The 20845-nt window shown below is 39.5% G+C and overlaps 1 protein-coding gene across 1 annotated transcript; it reads left to right on the top strand.

Moving 5' to 3' along the window:
- Nucleotides 1–12943: 12943 nt before the first annotated feature.
- On the top strand, nt 12944–13345 carry LOC141607492 (uncharacterized). The gene has a single exon (XM_074426844.1). It carries the CDS (start codon nt 12944–12946, stop codon nt 13343–13345), a length of 402 nt encoding a protein of 133 aa, XP_074282945.1.
- Nucleotides 13346–20845: the final 7500 nt, after the last annotated feature.

Below are 20845 nucleotides of genomic sequence, written 5' to 3'. Positions count from 1 at the left end.
CACAAGGAGACTACAACATTGCCATCATAAGAATTCCATCAAAAATCTAGCTCTCATATCACATGGTGAAATACAGACACAAACTCCTACACTAATTCCCGACAAAAATCAAAATACAAAAATCCTCAAATCACATCCCACTAACTCTGTAAACATGGTCAACAAGGTACCAACTATACTAAGTAGATAAGGAGTTATAACGGAATAGAGGAACGGTAAAAAAAAAAAATTCGAAGGATGCATGAGTATGACAAGTTAGGAAACTAAGGAGTCGGACCGTAAAAATAACGGTTGACAGAAATAAGAGGTACTCGAGTTAAGAAGATATTTCGGGCAAGAAGAAGATACGTAAACTTCGGCATAAAAACAGGGTTCAACAAATGCTAAAGAGAAGGAAAGGAGAATAGAAGCGGCACAAAGAAAGGGTTACCGCTTACCAAACACTCATCCAAGCTTATGATCGATATGATAAGGTTACCTCATTAAGGTGCTCAGCAAAGACTCAAAAGTCTACCATATCATAGGATTAACAAGGACTCACAAAGGTAGGTTTTCCTCAACTCAATTGGTTCCAAGAGCCAAAATCAATTCACCACTTAATACTTCTAGTCTCCGATACCATAAATTAGAATCGCATCTTTGAACTTACGAACTACATCGAACAACTTTCCACCAAAATTCCCAAATTCAGATATGATTAATAAGGTCAACAAGGGCTACTCTATACTAGATTTGGTCAACTTAAAAGGTTTAACAAACTAACTAATTCCAAAGTACAATACCAATCCATTAAGCAACATCAATGTCCTATTGTATTCCTTTCAAGGCCTACAAGGATTAGAGCTAACTATCATTCCTTTAATTCTCCACAAGAAACATCGAGACTCTCAAATGAAGTAGCCTAGGTTCATTCCATCTTATGTGCTAAGGTAGTACCCATGCTCAATCATCTATAACAAACAAGCTCTCAATAGACATAAATCCCAAGGTGTTTCTCAACTCACTAGGCTCTCATATCATGCACAACTAACAAGTCTAACCAAAGGATCCCAAGTTATATTCTCCTATACAACTCAAACCTTAAACAATCAATTTCTCAACTCGTTCACGCCCTCCAATGATACATTCTCTTAAAACCGGGTTCTCTTGAACAAGGGAACTATCCTGCGGAATAAAAGGAAGGTGTCCACAAGGACTCTTATTATAAGAAGAAAACGAACCAAGGATGAAACGGGAGAAAGAATAGAAGAGTAGTTACCAAGGCGAGAGAAGAGGAATTAAAAAAAAACGAATCAACCACGAGATTGGAAGACTAAGGTAAGATAGCATTATCTACATTTATTGGAGTGCCATCTTGTAAAAGAGAAAATCAATTAGTACCTAACAATTAGCAATCACAAACAGACTACCACATAAAATCCTAAATCTACCCATCCTACCCATCTCTCAAGTTTAGTATTTAAAGGTCAAGTGATTTTAAGTGGGGTGCACAAACGTGCGTCGGGAGCAACAAGCTCTGATACCAACTGTGACACCCTTAAATCTAGCCTTAATTACTTACGTAAATTCTACAGAAAAACTGGTAGGATATGTTTGTAATTGGTTCAACTAGCCAAAAACCTGTAATTTCAAAAACTTTTCTAAACCAATCACAACATTCCCAACATTCCCAAGAGGCGGGTGCCAAAACCTGCAATGCTAACGAACGACTTTACATGCCATAGCTAAATAAGAAAAAAGAATGATACAAACCAAAAATAGAAAAGGGAGACATATGTCCCTTCAAATTATATACAAAACCAAAAGGTAAAAGGTTTACTAATAGAATAGCCAAAACTAGGTCCAAGGTTCCTTGCTCACTAGCTCGCCTCGTGACCCCAACAAAGCATCAACGACCGTCAATCGCATTTTATACAAACACGAAAGCCACAATTCAGTGGGGAGTAACTTCGAGTCCTCCCAGCCACGAATCGTCAAAATTAATGTAACATGTAATGTAACATGTAAACAATATGATAAACCATGTAATTATCATGTAATCTAACCTATGACCCCTAAACTGACCAAACTAAACTATCATGTGAATCATATAACAAATAGTAATCCAAACTCTATCAACCATAGCCGGCTTGCATCTCACCTTCTATGATTCATAGAATCATCAAACAAGAAAGGGCAATATATCAAAGACAGGCATAAGTTCTTAGCACCGTCAATAGTCACTTTGTAACTCGAGTCTATACCACGAGGTAGGGAAGGTAATCGAACCGGTATCTTGGCTCAGCGGTTAATATTAATAAAACATGGCCAATAGACAACACAACTCTAGCCTAAAATCTGCGCAGACCTAGACATGCGGATACACACCACCGCACCCAAGACTCACAATTTTTCTAAAACAAAGTGAGTACCCTAAGGAGTCCACCAAAGGGTTGGCTAGTACTTATGCTGACCCCTTACTATCAAAATAAGTAACTGAGGTCATGCCCTAACTTGGATATAAATCCACTAGTCAGGAACACAAAGGCTATCAAGCAGTGAACATATACTCGTCAAAGACTATAAAGACCTATCTATGATGAAGGCCGAAATACTCACCTAGGACCTAGTCCCAGCTAGTCCCAGCTTGAATACTTTAGCCCACACCACACAAGACTCACCACACAAGTCAAGTAAGACACCCACTTAACCATACGGGGGCAAAGAGTCCTACTTACCAACATAAATTCTAACATTCTATCATGTGAAAGGCTATATAAATGTCTATTCAGCATACAAATCCAACAGTATCCTCAATAAGTATTAAATACCAATTTTCAATTCTAACAATATTAACCATATGAAAGGCTTCAGGGAATCTAGGGCCGTTTCTACAATATAAGAAGCTACTTAAATCAACTAATTACACATGTGAGATAAAAATATAATGAATGGCCTAAAACAAGAAAAAGGCCGACTATCTAATTCATTCAAAATTTCATCCAACCGAATTTTTACCCGCAACCCCACCCGCGACGGTGCGGGTTAAATTGCGGCTGACCAATCACTCAAAAGACTGACATCGAATCAGTCAAAGGGATTAAGGCTCAGTTTTCGGCACAATCATCAAAACATGGCAATTATTGCTATAAAATTTACCTTGAGCCTAATCATTACAATTTCATCTTATAAACTATCCTAACATGTGATAACTATCAATATAAGCTAAATTTTACCAATATAAGAATAATTTCTACTACTAGTATAGTTCAATTTAAAAGTGTACCCATATGTGACTTATACAACTCTAACATTAATTAACCCGAAATGACCAATATTGTACGAAAAACCGCGAAACAAGCACCGACCAACCCGGGCCAACCCCAAGGCCTGCCGTGGGCTGCCGTGGGCCTGCCGGCTGCTGGCCGTCACCCCTACACCACCATTTTTCCATTTTTGTTTAGTAAAAGACCGTCTGAACACTAATTAATCGTTCCCAATTCAACTTTGTTAATTTAAACTAACAAAAGGCATAAATTAAGCATGCATGCAACAAATTTTAACATGTGAAAACTACTACTCACACAAAAATCACCAAACATTCAAAAACAACAAAGCATGTGACGATCTTTCGTCGAGTAACTCGAAATATGTTACCTTAAGCTAGAAAATGAGCAATTAGCACCTTAAAATCCAAACCCTAACAACAACTAGCCGCTATCCTCGACAATATACGAGTCCCCAAACTCGTCCTCCAATTCTTCACCTAAATGAACAATAAAAACACAATAAATAAGCATGAACACCGAAATTTCCGAAAATTCATCTTAAAACAACTTCAAGAAAATTAAAATTAAAACATACTAGGTTGTAGATCTCGTCGAGGGGATTCCGGAAATATAAATTTTGCGAAAAACGGACTAGTAACGAAGAAATTATGATGAAAATGGTGTTTTGGTTGATGATTATGATAGAATGACGATGGAGATGATGATGGAAAGAAAAATCAGAAAAAATGAAGGGGAAGGGGGTGTGGTCCGCGGGAAAGGAGAGAAAGAAAGGAAAGAGCGGGTTCGAGTCGGGATTTTTCGAGTCGGTTTTGACTCGTTTCGATAATAATTAAAACCGTAGGTCAAATGCAAATTCCGACAAGACCAAAGTTCTTAAACACGAGATTACAAGAAAATTGAATACTCATACGACCCATTTCCAAATTCGTTTACCCAACGTTCAAAAGAATTGTCATTTTCCCCCCGATACGCCCTTATTTCGAAATAAAAAGTTTTACACGGTTTAAACTATTTTTAAACATCTCGAAACTATCAAAATAAATACTTTTCTTCAAAATATAATAAAATTATATTTCTTTGAATTATTTTTACTTTAAATACTTAAATATCAAATTTTATTTGAATAATAAATTATTTTCGAAATATATTAACGGTCCGAAATTACGGGGCGTTACACCTAATATGCGTTGTGCTTCTCCCAAATCCTTCATTCGGAAATGATTTCCCAACCACTCCTTAATGGAGGATAACATTGGAATGTCATTTCCAATAAGTAGTATGTCATCCACATACAATATTAGGAACACAACATTGCTCCCACTGAACATCATGTATAAACATGGTTCCTCACCACTTCAAGTAAAACCATTTCCTTTTATAACATGATTAAATCGATGGTTCCAACTTATTGATGCATGCTTAAGACCATGGCGCAACAAGGGTACGCCAACCCTAGAGGCCCTCTTCCATTATGGGATCAACCACACCTCTTGTTCCCAAATTACGGCAACCAAGGAGGGGAATTTGGGTGACAAGGTGGGGGATAACAAGACGAAGGAGGGCATAGTGGGGATGGAGGACGCATGGATGATGATAATGATAGGGGGTTGGGGGTATTTATAAAGAGGAAAATTAAAAGGGAGAGTGCTGAAATTTGAGAAGGAAATCATGGGGAAGTGGATAGGGGAAGTTGGGAAGATAGGCGGTGTGTTATTGATAGGACTCCTCTGACAGTCCGATTTTTTAGGGAAAGCAGTTCCCATCATTACATTGAACAAATGGATGGCAATTACTTTGGGGGTAATTGTTTGGGTTAATTTTCACATAAAATCCATTTGATGACATGGAAACCAACCATTGGAGTAGAACAAGAGCAACAGATCGATGACGTGACCAAGAAATATCTTAAGCAAACTCCACATAAAGTTGCAGTCCAACACAAGCTGAACAAAACCCACTGGACTCGGTCAAATAACAAATCCCACAAAGATAGGGAAGTTGAGCAGAAATAAAGAGTAGGCGCTGAGGATGAGCGGGTCAAAAGGAATAGCTATAAATATAAAAGCAAAGGCAAAGCAACGAGGACATTCATTCATCCATTCACTCACAATTCAAGTCTGCACTCCAGAAAAATATCACTCATTAGCATACAAGAGCACTATACATTATTTTCCATCATAATTGTATCATTACATTGTTCCTCCTCAGTACCCCAGAAGACATAGTGCAAACATTTGGCGGGATACCTACTCCCCCCCCCGGTGTTTCTCACATTTGGGTTTTCCGCGTCATCAATTTCTTGTGTCCTTTACTTTTTTTCATTCTTTATTTTTTTCCGTCAGTTTGCAAGTATATTCATACTACCTTAAAATCGACTAACAATAGACCGCCTTAACCCACCTAAGACAAAGTAACTATTAGGTAATTTTTTTACCAAGACAATAAATATTTCCGATCTTTATGATTGACTAGAAATAGACGAGACTGTATGATTGTGTCCGTATTTTCCGCTGCGGGTATATTTATGTTTAATATTATGTTATATTACGAGAATATTCCATTTTCTAGTCGAATAAATTTATGTTTATATAGATACCCATTATCTGTTAAATCCCCAACAAACACTCGATGATTATTAGACTACAATATGCTTAGGACTCGCTAAGTTTGATCGACAGTTTTATAACTACGCGTCAAAAAACTCAAAAAAGATTTCGGAAAAAAAACATTTTCAAAACATTTCAACAATACCTGCAGTGTTTTATGCACGATGACGGGGTCGCAATTACACTAAATAGAGACAAAACCGACACCGGACCAAAAACCGACTCGAAATTCGAATCCTGACTCCAACAACGAGTCAAACCGAGTTAAACACACAAAAAACAAACATCACAAACCTTTCATGCTAAGTATACACGGTATACTTGATGGTCAAGTACAACAATCATGACATTAAAAATCTAAGATAGAACAAACCATGATTCCAAATGCGTGATTGTGACAAGACTGCTCGAAGACCCACGAACATGCCCGCGCCTCTTCGAGTTGCCTATATGGCCACATCGCTTAAAAGCACACAACCACATGATCCTCTATAAATACCCCTCAAATGCCACCAATTGAAGGTACGCGAGCGTTCGCCCCCACTTTTCTCCCTTCAAATTCTAGACCTCGACTTCCCGAGTCAACAAACGACACGTATTTCCGATCTTCCGATCGAATATACGAGCCTTACACAACTTTTTGGTACCGTCATCGTGCATTAAATAAATTGACCGACCATTTCAACCAACTACACCATCACTAAACCAAGAAACACTCCTCACTTTACAAAAATGATTCTAAACCGAGTTTTCCGACCTAGCAAGTTCTTACACTTTCGTCGATTTCTCGTCAACAACCTAGCACGTAAGTATGACGGTGTAATTAATCCTCTTCTTTCATGTTCATTTATCTGTTTTTAAGACATTAACAAGCTAAAACATGCATAACATGGTCCGAAATACGGATTGAACTAGCCAAAACTTAGTTTTGACCTGAAGCAGAAGCCCCTAGTCACAACAATGTGGCTCGTGCCTAAAATGGCTGCCCATGTCAGAACTCAAATGTGTTTGAGTTCATTCTTTCCATTTTTATTTCATTTTACAATCGGTTTTTACCATTTCAAATTTTGTTTGTGATAAACTTTTTTAACCATAAATTATATTCACCCTTGGTTCCTTATACCATGACGGTTTAATCCATGTTTCGGTGATGATATTTGGTTAGTTAAATTTTAAAGGGAATTTTAAAGTCTTTTATTCATTTTTTTTACATTTTCAAAACAACCATATTAGTCATACATGCATAATCATCCTTGGTTTTACATACCATATCGGTTTAATCCGAGTACGATGATAAACTTTGACTAATAACAAAGCTTTGAACTTAACATAATTAGTTCATATCAAGCATCTTTTTACTTTTCAATTACAAAGCAATGAACTTAACATAATTAGTTCATAATAAACAATTTTGCATCGTTTCTTACAGAACTATTCATGTCAAGCTTGCAAAACCGAACCCGACATAGAATATTGTCAACATAGTGATGATTATTCAAGTCCCGTTCTTCATATTGGCAAAATAGCGATCTCAACGACCTTTTTCAACAAATACGGGTTCAGACACCCTTTTACAAATGGTTTCACAAACATTTCCAATATCCAGAAGACACCCCTTTGTGTCGTCGCCTGCCTCGCGCCTAAACAGGCCCTCTGATTTCCAGCTTTCAAGCGTGGACAAGCTCCCTTGCATCGCCCTATGGCTCATGCCTCAATAGGCTTCTTCAAAATACTCCTGTTTCTTTTCCAACACTCGTCTAGGACGATCCCGACTCCAGTTAATCCGAATACAGGACGGATCAGATTGACGAGTCCGTATTTTACACTTTGCATTTACAAAACACTTTTCTAAGACAAATGGATAACGTTATGCACCATAAACCTAACTCGGTAAATGGATGTTTAATTTCCGTCTTTCATGCAAATCAACATTAAATCCAACTTGACATCAATTGCTTGATATTTGGATAAACAATCGACATAGCAAATTTCACATGTTAGGTTTAAACTTGTGGATGCGCATTCATGCATTTTCCCGTTTTATCAACTTTTGCATTTAACCAACTAAGATCGATTAGTAGAGGCTGCTACCGCGGGAGGGATAGGGTGTCTGATTAAAGGGCTTCCCAATATGTAGCTTCACCTCTTACTCAGAAACTTTGGATAGTGGACAGCCTTATTCAGGGCGAACGAGAGTCATTCTGGCGATAGGATACTAAAGAGGGACGATTACTTATCTTTAATACCTATGTCAAGTACCGCTTTTTGTCTTGATTGACTTAGGTATAAAGTGGATTCGAACGGTTTCCAGGCATCCCATAATTACTTGGTGGCGACTACGAACATCTCTGCATTGTTTCAAGGCCCTTTTCGAGACGAAACCGACTGTCTAAAACAATTTGGTCGAAAGCATCTATTACGCTGCCGAGTGTCACTTTCCGACCGTTGCACGTCCGCAGCTCGGCACGCAGGTGGGCCCATGTCAACAGTTTAATTACAAACCAATTTTCCATCATAATATTTTTGTTTGACCAAAATCTATCCCATATACTCATATTATCTCCTTTACCTAATTTACTCTTATCTTTTATCAAATCTTATCATCCTAAGATTTACCAAAGATTTCCTATTTCTATATGAATATATATTTAAAAAAACGGGGGAATCTTTGTACAAATCAACACGCCACCTAACACCCTTTCCTATTTTCTACCCAAGTCAAATAATTACTACCCCTTAAATACTCTAACTCCTTCTCGTCACATCACAATAATCACCCTCACCCTCAAACTCATTTACCTCCCACAACACTCAATCCCTCACAATTCTCAATGCCATCATCGTCAATCATCATGTCATCCAAACCTTCAACCCAAACCAACTCATCATCCACCCGTTAAGTAACCAAAACTACCAAATCACCATGAAAACTTACAAATCAACCTACCACTACTCCTACAACCCAACCTACATGAAAACTTGTTCACCCACATACCAACCAAGGCGAGTCAAGTGTTGGAAAGAAACAGAGAAAGCTTGATAAAGGTAAAAAGAAGGCCATAGAGAGGACGACACGGTGGGAGTAGTAGAGGAGGTGGCGGAGGTTGTTATTGTGCGCTAAGGCATCAAACGAACTCTGTTTCGCGAGTACATGACTCATGAAACGGCGGCGGGTCTTAATAAGCCCGTCTTACTAAGATTCAAAGGACTCTTATAAACTGTATCTCTCGCTATGGGATTCATTGAGGATGATATTATCCCAAGGCATGGTATGGAAAGATCGGAGCTTTACGGTTTTTCTCGAATTTCTTGAGTAGAAAATTCCTCTGTCCGGTTTATCCTGTTGAGATAATTCAGTTTTATTCATCCGTTTTAATTAAAAATCAAGTTTTGCATGCGGTTGTGAATGGCCACGAAGTCAATATCTCCCTCGCTGACTTTTTCACTCTGTTTTCCGTCCCTGATGAAGGGATAAAAATTAATCCAAGTGCAGAATGGGGAGATGTGACGGAGGTGGAGAAGCTGGAAATTAATAAGTATTTTGAAGAAAGCGCTACGGGTTAAAGTAATGTGTTGGCGGACTCGTTTCACCTAAGTTGAAGTGTTTCCTTAATTTCTTGTGGACTACCATTTGTCCGAGAAAGGAAAGACGTGATAAGGTCTCGTGTTCTGAAATGGTCATGGTACACTCTTGGCTTGAAGGGAAGTGTTTATTTAATTTCTTATGGTACACCACTTGTTCAAGTAATGTGTTGGCGGTGTACTAGTGATAACTATAATCTAACATATTTCAACTGCGGCAGAACGGGTCATAAGAGGTAAGAGTGTACGAGTGCTGCAAGGGGAGGAGGGGGTTTTCCAGGGACATACCAAGTCAGAGCTTTGCGAGTAACAGGCCAGATGCATGGGGTAATCGTGGACGACAAAACAACAACAATGGTGGCTACAACAGCAATAATGGAGGGTCCTACCAGCGTACGAATAGCAACGTGACGCAGAAATCGACAGCAAAGCCTACTACTTCAAAAACCACGGTTCAGGGTAGAGGCTAGAAGAACAGTGGGAAGCTTTTTATGATGGGCAAGCAGGACGCTGAGAAAGATGCTCATGTTGTTACCTGTACTTTTCTTGTTTATAACACGCCATCTTTTGTTCTGTTTGATTCTGGGGCAACTCACACTTTTGTCTCTAGGAGTCATGCCTTAGCCATGGGTTTGGGAGAATATGAACTGGTAAAGGATAATGTGTTTACACCTTCCGGAGAGCCAGTGTCATGTTCTAAGTTGTATAGAGGGGTGTCTATGATGGTGGGACAAATATACTTACCGGTTAATCTGTTAGAGTTTCTTATGGATGGGTTTGAGGTTATCACCGGGATGGACTGATTAGACTAGTATGAGGTTAAGATAGATTGTCGGTAAAGGAGGGTGTCTTTAAAAGAGCCTAAGGGAGTCAAAGTGTCATATAGGTGGTTCATAGTAAAACCTAAGATGAAGTTGATCGCGACAATGAATTTAAAGTCATGTTTGAGAAAGAAGTGTCCTTTAATCCATTGTGATGTGAGAGATATGCGTGTGGAGGAGCCATTAGTATCTGACATACCCATGATTGGGGAGTTTGGTGACGTTTTCCTAGATGAGATATCGGGGTTACCTCCTAATAGGGACATCGACTTCAATGTTGAACTCAAATCGGGGACGGGACCTATATCTAAAGCGTCGTACCAGATGGGGTCTAAAAAGTTGGAAGAGTTGAAGAAGCAGCTGGATGAGTTGCTAGACAAAGGGTACATTCGACCTAGTGTATCACCTTGGGGTGCACCAGTTTTGTTTGTGAAAAAGAAGGACGGGACTATCCAGCTATGCATCGACTATAGGGAGTTGAACCATGTCACCGTGAAGAATAAGTATCGTTTGCTAAGAATTGATGATCTTTTCGACCAGTTGAGTGGTGCAGTAGGAGTGTTTTCTTAGATCGATTTAAGGTCGGGTTATTACCAGTTGAGGACCGCAGATGAGGATATTCAAAAGACAACTTTTCGGTCGCGGTATGGTCATTTTCAGTATGTGGTGATGCCTTTTAGGATGACTACTGCACAAGTAGTGTTCATGGATCTTATTAACTGGATCTCCAGTCCGTTCTTGGATAGGTTCGTGGTGGTTTTTAGTGATGACATCTGGGTGTACTCTAAGACTAAGGAGGAGTACGAAAAGCCCCTAAGGTTAGTACTACAGACCTTGCGAGATAATCAGTTCTATGTCAAGCTATCTAAGTGCGAGTTCTGGTTATAAAAAAATGGATTTTCTGGACCATGTGATCTCGAAAGAGGGTGTGTCGGTGGATCTTAGTAAGATTGAGGCAGTGACAAACTAGGAAGCACTGAAGAATGTTGCTGAGATCCGGAGTTTCTTTAGTTTAGCTGGCTACTACAGGAGTTTCGTGAAAGACTATTCTAAGATCGCTAGACCTATGATATCTTTGATGCGGAAAGAGACCGGGTTTCGTTGGGATGAGAGTTGTGAAACGGCCTTCCAAACATTAAAGCAGGTTTTGGCCACAACTCCCGTTCTAGCTTTACCGGAGGGAAGTGAGAACTTTAAGGTTTACACTAATGCTTCAAAGAATGGATTAGATTGGGGTTGTATGCAGAATGGGAAAGTTATCGCTTATGCGTCGAGGTAGCTGAAACCGTATGAAGAGAACTATCCTACCCATGATTTGGAATTGGGTGTAGTGGCCTTTGCTCTAAATATTTGGAAGCACTATCTCTATGGGGCAACCTTTAAGGTGTTTTCGGATCACAAGAGCTTAAAGTATATCTATACAAAGAAAGAGCTAAACATGCTACAGAGGCGATAGATGGAGTTGATTGGGGACTACAACATGGAAATCATCTATCACGAGGGGAAAGCTAATGTGGTGGCGGATGCCTTGACTAGGAAGAGCTTACATTCATTTTGCACTGCAATGTCTTTGATGAAACTAAGGGATGAGATGTCTAAGATGGGGATCCATATGATTTTAAAGAGTGATGTCATCGGTGACTTGACCATCGAGCCTGATCTGTATGATGACATAAACAAGAAAGAGGAACTTGACCCCAAGATTCAAGAGTGAAAGTTAAGGGTAGAGAGTGGCACAATTTTGAGGTTTTCTATCCATGCAGATGGGAGTGTTTGTTTTGATGCGAGATGGTGTGTACCTAGTGACGTCGACCTGAATAGGTTGATCATGATAAAGGCTCATTGCACTCATTATTCAGTGCACCCGGGTGGTGACAAACTCTACAAGGACTTAAAGAAGATATTTTGGTGGCCTAATATGATGAAAGAGGTTGCTGAGTTTGTGGCTAGGTGTTTAACCTGTCAAAGAGTAAAGGGTGAACAACGGAGACCAAGGGGTAAAATTCAGTCACTTGAGGTGGCGGAGTGGAAATGGGAGTCGATCTATATAGACTTCATCGTGGAGTTACCAAGGACTCAACAAGGTAACAATATGATTAAGGTTATCATCGATCGTTTAACAAAGTCAGCTTACTTTATCCCGATGAAAGATACTTGGACTAAGATGCGGCTAACTTTGGGGTACAGGAAACACGTGGTTCGGTTACATGGAGTACCAAAGGATATGGTATCAGATCGAGATGCAAGTTTCATATCACAGTTTTGGTAAGAGTTGCAGGATTTGATGGGAACTACGTTAAATATGAGTACAACATTTTATCCTGCAATAGATGGTCAGACCGAAAGGACTATCAAGAGTTTAGAGGACATGTTACGAGCTTGTGCCATGGAATTTGGTGGGAGTTGGGACGATAGGCTGGATTTGATAGATTTTTCATACACCAACAGCTATCACACTAGTATTGGGATGACACTTTTTCAGGGTTTGTATGGCAGGAAGTGCAGAAGTCCGGTGGATTTGGATGATAGTGCTGAGGCTGTGGTTTTGGGGCCACAGATGGTGCAGGATATGATTGAGCAGTTTCACTTGATTCTCCAGAAGATGAAAGCGGCTCAGGATCGATAAAAGAGTTATGGGGATTTGCATCGTAGGGATATAGAGTTTATGGTAGGTGACAAGGCCCTTTTGAAAGTGTCACCTATGCGAGGAGTGATTAGGTTTGGCAAGAGAGAAAAGTCGAGTCCGAAGTTTATCGGCCCTTATGAGATTCTAGATCGAGTAGGTGGAGTAGTTTATCAGCTTGCTTTACCACCATCGCTTGATCGGGTCCACAACATGTTTCATGCATCACAACTCCGGAAGTATGTGAGTGATACGTCACATGTACTTGGGGCTGAGAACATCGAGCTAGATGAGGTTCTAACTTATGTAGAGATTCCTAAGGAGATCTTAGATCGTAAAGTACGCAAGACAAGGAATGGTGAAACCGTCTTTCTTAAGGTACTTTGGTCTAATCACAATGTGGACGAGGCCACTTGGGAACCGGAGGAGTCTATGAGAGAGTGATTTCCTCACCTTTTTGATCAAGTATGTTTAGTTACGGGGACGTAACCGTTGCCTTTTAAGGGGGGTATGATATGGTCGCATGCATGTTTTGAGTTAGTTGAGGTCGTGATGGTTGTGTTGTTAGTATCTTTGAGCTTGGGATGAGTTGTTTTGTTGCTCATGGTTGGTGCGGATAGTCCCTTTGAGTAGTTGTGGGTGTTGTCTTTGGGTACTTAGTGTTGTCTTGTGTCGCTTTGTTTTGGGTATGGTTTGAACTTTGGGGACGAAGTTCGTTTTAAGGAGGGAAGACTGTAATACCACGGTTTTCCGAGTCTAGTTTACTCGGCCGAATAGGACCACCTTAGCCGAGTAGGATGTCCTGTGTTTTTAGTTAGGCTGCTGCCCAGGAACACTCGGCCGAGTAGTGTAATACTCGACCGAGTGAGGCGTATCCGGCCGAGTACCCTAGGTACTCGGCCGCGTAACCGGTCTGAAGAGATTAATTTCCGCGATTTGATTTAAGGTGACTAGAGATTATATAAACATCGTTTAACTATTACTATTCATTTTATCAAAACCTATGATAGGCTTATCGTGTAACTATGCAAAGATAATTTCCCTAGACACAAATTAATGTAGCAATAAGGGTCGAACACAACGAAACGGGAATTACGTCGTGAATTGCTATGGGTAGATTCTTATCAATGTCGATTTCGATTTTGGTTTGGTTTGTTTGTTTGATGATTAATAAAAATTATGATGTAAATTATATAATTAAAGGAGTCTAAGGGGGTCGGGTCACACATGCAAGGGTAAATATATGATTATGATAAACTTCGTACTAATAACATTGTCAATTGCTTAGGCTTAAAGATACCCACCTTACGGCATTAGTATCAACCATAGACCGGGTCCTAGAGAAACTCTCGTCCATGACTAGGTCGTCCTACTACACATGCTTTGTCTAATTCGATTCCATGCTTCTCGACTTGTAGAATGAATGAACACTCTTAATCTATGAATAAGGCCTTAAACAAAGATTAAACATTATGGTGCAAACATGTGATAGAAGCAATAGTAACAATATTATTATTAACCTATTTTATCATGTTATATATTTGATTTATGCATGGTTCCCCTAGCCCTTAGACTAAGAGATTTAGCTACTCATATTAAGGTATAAATTGTAAATTATATTAAGAGGAATGATAAACATGATTGTATGTTTTATATGAACTAAATGATTTAACATGCAAGAGGAATAAAACTAAAGTAATCTAAATGGAGTGCTTAATTATAAACTAAGTATAAACTAAATAGAAATGTAAACTATAAATAGGAATACCTTAAAGAGATGAAATTGTATGGAAGAACAAATAATAACCAAATGCTTGAAAATATATTAAGGACTAAAGTTTGAAGAACTAGAAGCTTAACAATATTGTAAATTAATAAGAAAACTATTGAGAGAATTATAATGCCTGAGGCTAATGTAAAGTAAAAAAAAAAATGAGACGTAAAATTGGATGCCTAAAGCCTTGGAATGCCTCTCCTATTTATAGAAGAGGGAGAAGAAACGTAAACGTTCAAGAGGGGTGCAACCCTGATCGGGGTTGGGCGGCCCCGATCGGGGTCGTGTGTTTCCGGGTATTTTCCAATTAATTCCTCACTTAATTGTTGAGGAATCCAAAGAACGTGATTAATGACCCTTAATGCACCCGAGTAAATGTTTCATCTATCATCTTTAGAGCTCCCAAAAAGTATCCTAAGCATGTTGGAATCTTATGCTTTCCACCTTGACTTGGACTTGAACATTGGGCTTTGACTTTGATTGTTGGCAACATTTACATTACACTTATTGATCCATCAATTTCTCCATGCAAAACCCATTCCAATGCTCCATGCTTAGTCCAACACTTGGTGTTGTTTACCTTAGTGAACTTGGTGTATAAAATGATAGGAAAAAGCCTCTAAATGCTTAGATTCCTATAAAAACGTAACAAACACAACAATACACCTAGAACACGCGATTAGCTCAAAAATATACTATTTAAAGTATGATGAACAATAGAAACCGAGCTAAAATGAGGGGTAAACGTATATACAAAATGAACATATCAAACTCCCCCAAGTTAAACCCTTGCTTGTCCCCAAGCAAGAAACCAAATCCCATTAAATGCAATATCCCAAACAAACTAAGCATAATGATTTTAAAACCCGAAACAACATGGGCAATGGAATAATGCAAGAACATGGATGAGATTTACACGACGGCGTAGCATGGAAAACTTGAAATGAACCTTTAAGCTCTTGCATGATCTTTTGACTTATGGACTCTCACGGGACACTCAAACTCTTTTATATGTGAAAGGACAATTTTGTGATTGAACACTCAACTATCCTCGACTCATAATAATGTGCCTGCAATCTAATATGGTAAACATGTCAAAACTAGCAAGCAAAGACAATCAAATGTAAGCATGATAAAGAAGCCAAATGGGTAGGAAGAAGGCAAATAAACATGGGTAAGAAAGGGAAACAAAAGAGTTATGGTAATATAGAACTAAGTCAAGCTAGCAACTACAAAAATGCAAGGATGCTCAATCCCAATTCTAACCCAATTTTCAATTCTAATCATAAGAAAATTCTCTAATGATAATATGAATAACGCTTGAGAATTTCTCACATCTTTTCTCCTTCTCTTTTTTGTTTCTTTTCAATGTATACTTCTTTTTTTTATAGAACCTCCCTCAAGACAGTGACTCACCTGACGGTATAAAAACCTCATCTTTTACATACTCAAACTCTCTCAAACCCAAAAGCTTAGCATGAATCGACGATACAAAAGAGTGTGACGCCCCCGAATCAAACAAAACAAAGGTAGAAACATCATTACCAAGAAAGGTACCAATGATCACGTGTGCATCATCCTCAGCAGCTTTCTTGTCCATCATGAATAACTTGCCACTGGTCTTTTGTCCACATTCCTGAACTGTACTCGCCGAAGTAGATGGCTTGGCAGTTGACTCCTGATTGTTGTTAGCTGCCGGGTTTTGATAAGATTTAGCGCCATTGTGGTTGGATCCACGGTTGTTGTCACCATGCCCTCCTTGATTATTCCATGACCCAGCCGGTTGGTTCCTAGCATAAATCTGAGACGGATCCTACGAAATGCTCCCCTGTGATGGCCTCTGAAAACCTCTCCCCCGGCACTAGTACACTAATGCCTCTTGTGGCCCATACCGCCACAATTGAAACAAGAGATACTCCAGCTGCTATTGCTACCACCACGACCACGCCCATAAGAAGCTCCACTACTAAACCGGATCCCGATGAGTAAGCCCTTGCCTGGTTATGGTTACCCCTCTTGTAGCTAGACTGACAACCTCCCTCACTCTCAGCCTTTCTCTTTTCAGGACCTCTCTCCTTGTTCTCTTTGGCCATCTCGACCAATCTCTTAGCTCTCCATGCTCGCTCATAAACTTCCTTAACATCTGTAAGGACCCTAACTGGTAACTTCTCAGTTATCTGGTAGGTCAACCCCTTCTCAAACCTCAGTTCCAAGTTCTCCTCACTCAGCCTCATGTCCTCTTTATACCTCGATATCTCATTAAACGTGTGGTAGTACTCAGCCACTGTCATAACCGAAGTCATCTTGAAAGAATCGAACTCCTTCCTCAGCTTACTACGAATATGTTCTGGTACAAACTCCCGGCGCATAACTCTCTTAAACTCAACCATGGTATAACTTACTTTCCCCGCTTTAGATTGAGATCTAGGGCACTCTCCCTTACCTTGTCCCACCATTCCCTTGCAGCATATCTCAAGTAGAACGCAGCTTGCGCCACTTTGAAGTCCTCGGGACAATGAACCACATTTAAGATGTTCTCGATCTACCTATGCCAATTGTCGAGTAAAATTGGCGCACCAGTACCCATGTACTCCTTTGGGTTGAAGCTGAATATTGTAGTACTCATCTTGGTAAAGTCTACCCCGGCATCTTTGTCTTTCCCAACTTCCTTTCGGGCCTCGGTATACGTATTTTTATGCTCAAGCATCTTGGCAATATCATCCAAACACATCTCTTGCACCCTAGCGTTTATAGAAGATCTCTTTGGCGGCATATCTTTGAGCTATAAGAGGAGAGACAAATGTAAGCATATAGCCTACGGCTCAAAGCATATACGACCTGCACAACACTTATTCGATCGAGTAACTATACCCACTCGATCGAGTAGAGGTCACTCGATCGAGTTGCCCACCTACTCGATCGAGTACCTCAACTCCAGAACCTGAACAGAACATATAACAAAACGTACTCGATCGAGTCACTAATGTACTCGATCGAGTAGCCCCCACTCGGTCGAGTACTCCTCTTACTCGATTGTGTTCCCCAAAATAGCAGCTACTGCCCAACGTTGCCATATGCCCACTCGATCGAGCTCAGCCCACTCGATCAAGTCCACCCTACTCGATCGAGTATCCCCCACTCGATCGGGTCATGCCGACTTTTCTAGCTACCCGCATGCTTAAAATTGATAACTTTTCGCAAAAGAAATATATATATATACGTATACATCAAACGCGAACATCTTATTCACATGTTACTATTATGCCACATTATAAACCAACTATCATGCAACATGCTTATTCACAACACTTTATCATATATATCCACTTCATCTTCTTCGACCACATTCTCCATTCCACCACAATAATTTTCCAACATTTCCATGAAACATATCATCCAACATATGCAATAGAACATTAGTAAACACATAAGGATCCCAATGACACCCCATAGTGACCGGTTCAAAGTTGTAGGGCGAGTTCACGACTTTAGGACGTCTCCCAAGTCATTGCATTAGCTCCTAACATCTCCTACCCGAGTTCATTTTAGTTTGACTCCCTAGGTTCATTAGATTCATTAGTTACAGGTTCCAAAATCATTGCTCTGATACCACTTTGTAACACCCCCATACACCAAGGTGCCTTACTAAACATACCTCATTTCTGCACCTCCCGCCAACCACCCAGTGTTGATTGGGCCACATGTTTGATATGCAGAGCGATTTATGACAGTTCGTAAGTTTATCGACAAGTGATAGCTCAAACACTCGAGTAAACCTCATGGTCGTCATCTACGTGCCAATACGGTCGTTTTGACAGTAATTAGAGTTCATTTGGAGTCCGGGTCAAAAACCGCTTTATTTTCTAAAAACCGTTTAAATGCCGAGTCGGAATATTCCGGAGTGTTCTAGAATTCTCTGGATATAAATTCCTTATTAAATTTAATATTTTTAAGGAAATATCTTTCGCATATTGTGTTTTACGGAATAAGGAAGTGTAGATCTACCGAAATTCCATAAAAAACGCGGAAATCTTTCTTGTTGGGGAGGAAACCTCTGAGGAAATGATGCAGCAGGTGCTGCGCCTCTTCCAAAGGTCGCAGTGGTTGCTGCGCCTCTTCCCCAGCCCTCTTTTCCACGCTTTCCAAAATATTTTCGAGATTTGTTTTCGTGTCCGTGTCATTCATAAACTCCTTCGTATGTTTAGTATAAATAGGGTCCTCCGGCCTCCATATTTGGCACGCGAGTGTTCCGCCCCTTCTTTCTCTCTCTTTGCATTCTAGACCACGCTCTTCGCTTTTGACGCCTACGTGCTTGATCAATCGACCACATAAGCTAAAATCATTCTAAGTCTCAGTCACGTTGCATAGGCCGACCAATTTGACAACTCCACTTTAATCAATCTAATCAATTAATCTAAATCCTTTAACAAGGGCACTTTCCAGGCATATACCAGTCGAGCAACCACAAAATGATAAATTAGTCAATCTCGTTTCGTCAAACATGTAAGTCTGAGGGTGTAAATCCCATTTTATTTATTGTACTTTTGTTTTGTATCATCTAATATATGGTTTATATCAAGAGCATGCTCAAAACCGTCTTAAAAACCACCTTTCAAAATTGTATTTACAAAACAGCGGAGGTCTGACGTCGAGAGGAAACGCAGCAGCAGCTGCGCCTCTTCGAAGAATCGCAGCATCTGCTGCGCCTCTTCCTGAGGATGCCGCTGCTCCTTCTTTTCTTCTTCTTCCTCGACTTTATGAAATTTCCCCTTTTCTCTTATTCTTTCGTTTCTTTTGATCGTTTCAGTATATAAACATGCTTTTAATTAATCCTTTTAAATTATAATGCTTAGTTCGACATAAATCCTTTATAATTCAAACCCGGATTTTAGAGGGTCGATTTTCTCATGTCGATTATCTTGAATTCATCTTTGGTACATAGTTTTCCTTATTTGACTTTTGTTTACCAAGTTTTATTCCGTTTTCAAGCTCAATTTTCTACCTTTATAAATTCGCCATCTTATGACTATAATGATGTAAATCACCGTAGATTCTCTTCTTTAATTCGTTTTATGACTTGTTCAGATTCATGTAATCTGTTAAATCACTCCTACTTGAGTCTAAGTATCGTTGAATTAGCAAAAATAGTCGTGCCACCATTGTTGTATTCGTCCTCTATATTACAAAGCTAGTGCAATACTTGGAAGGGTACCGTCCCCTTCCCGCGTTCGTTTCCTACATTGGGTTTTCCGCGTAACCAAAGCTCTTGTGTTAATTTCCTACTTACGTCTCTTTTTACTTACGTAGCATCAATACTCACATTGTTAACTTCTCAACTGACGCATAGGACCGCTTTGACCTGATTTAACCGAATTCGGTAGAAAAATACCAATACACTGACTGTAATATTACCCTTTTTCTGGCACAAATTCTCATTTGTAACGGATAAAATCATCATAAGCTTGTGACGTAAGATGAAGAAGCAAGTGAGAGGGATAACTGGGAGATAGTTGCGAGTGGTGACAAGCTTGTGACTGTTACAAACAAGACGGACTATATGTCTATATTCTTCTAGAGAGTGGCTAATCTTCTGCTCTCGCCATTCACTATTAATTGTTTACATGGTTTTTTCAAGTTGTTTCTAATTATTTATCAAAATTACTGTTTTAGTAGGATTTCACACAAGGATAAAGTCCTGTCAGGGATTTAATTACAGGGTCATCTAACTCAAATAAATAAGCCTGACTAGTACGACTGATAACTTTAAAGAATGAATAATAAAGTGAGACATGTAGATTTATACGTGGAAAATCCTTGGGAATAAGGGAAAAAATCACGGGCACCAAGCCAGGAGGGATTGTTATTATCTTTTGAGGTATCCTGACAGGGAATATGTATGTCAGGCTAGAAGGAAGTGAATAAATGCATACTAATTATGCTTAAGTAGTTTACAATGATAAAATGAGAGTGGGGATGAGTGAGTAATAGATGGTCCTTCCTTCTTCTGCTTCTTGTTATTTATACTTTGCGTATAACGACTCTTTCAAGGTTGTTTTGGACGTTCCTAGTAAATAGGCCCCGTACCTTATTTACCCGGAGGTAGCTGGTTGACTCTATAATCTGCCTGTCGTTATCTTTGCTCAGTCAATTGCTCCATAGTCTTCGTATAT

The sequence above is a fragment of the Silene latifolia genome, chromosome 10, assembly GCF_048544455.1.
Source record: "Silene latifolia isolate original U9 population chromosome 10, ASM4854445v1, whole genome shotgun sequence".
NCBI classification, from domain to species: Eukaryota; Viridiplantae; Streptophyta; class Magnoliopsida; order Caryophyllales; family Caryophyllaceae; genus Silene; species Silene latifolia.
Note: the sequence above shows the minus strand (reverse complement) of the source record. Positions and strands in the feature narration are given on the sequence as shown.

Excerpts from the sequence above, each read along its gene's own strand:
- LOC141607492 (XM_074426844.1), top strand. The coding sequence starts at position 12,944 with ATGGTAGGTGACAAGGCCCTTTTGAAAGTGTCACCTATGCGAGGAGTG.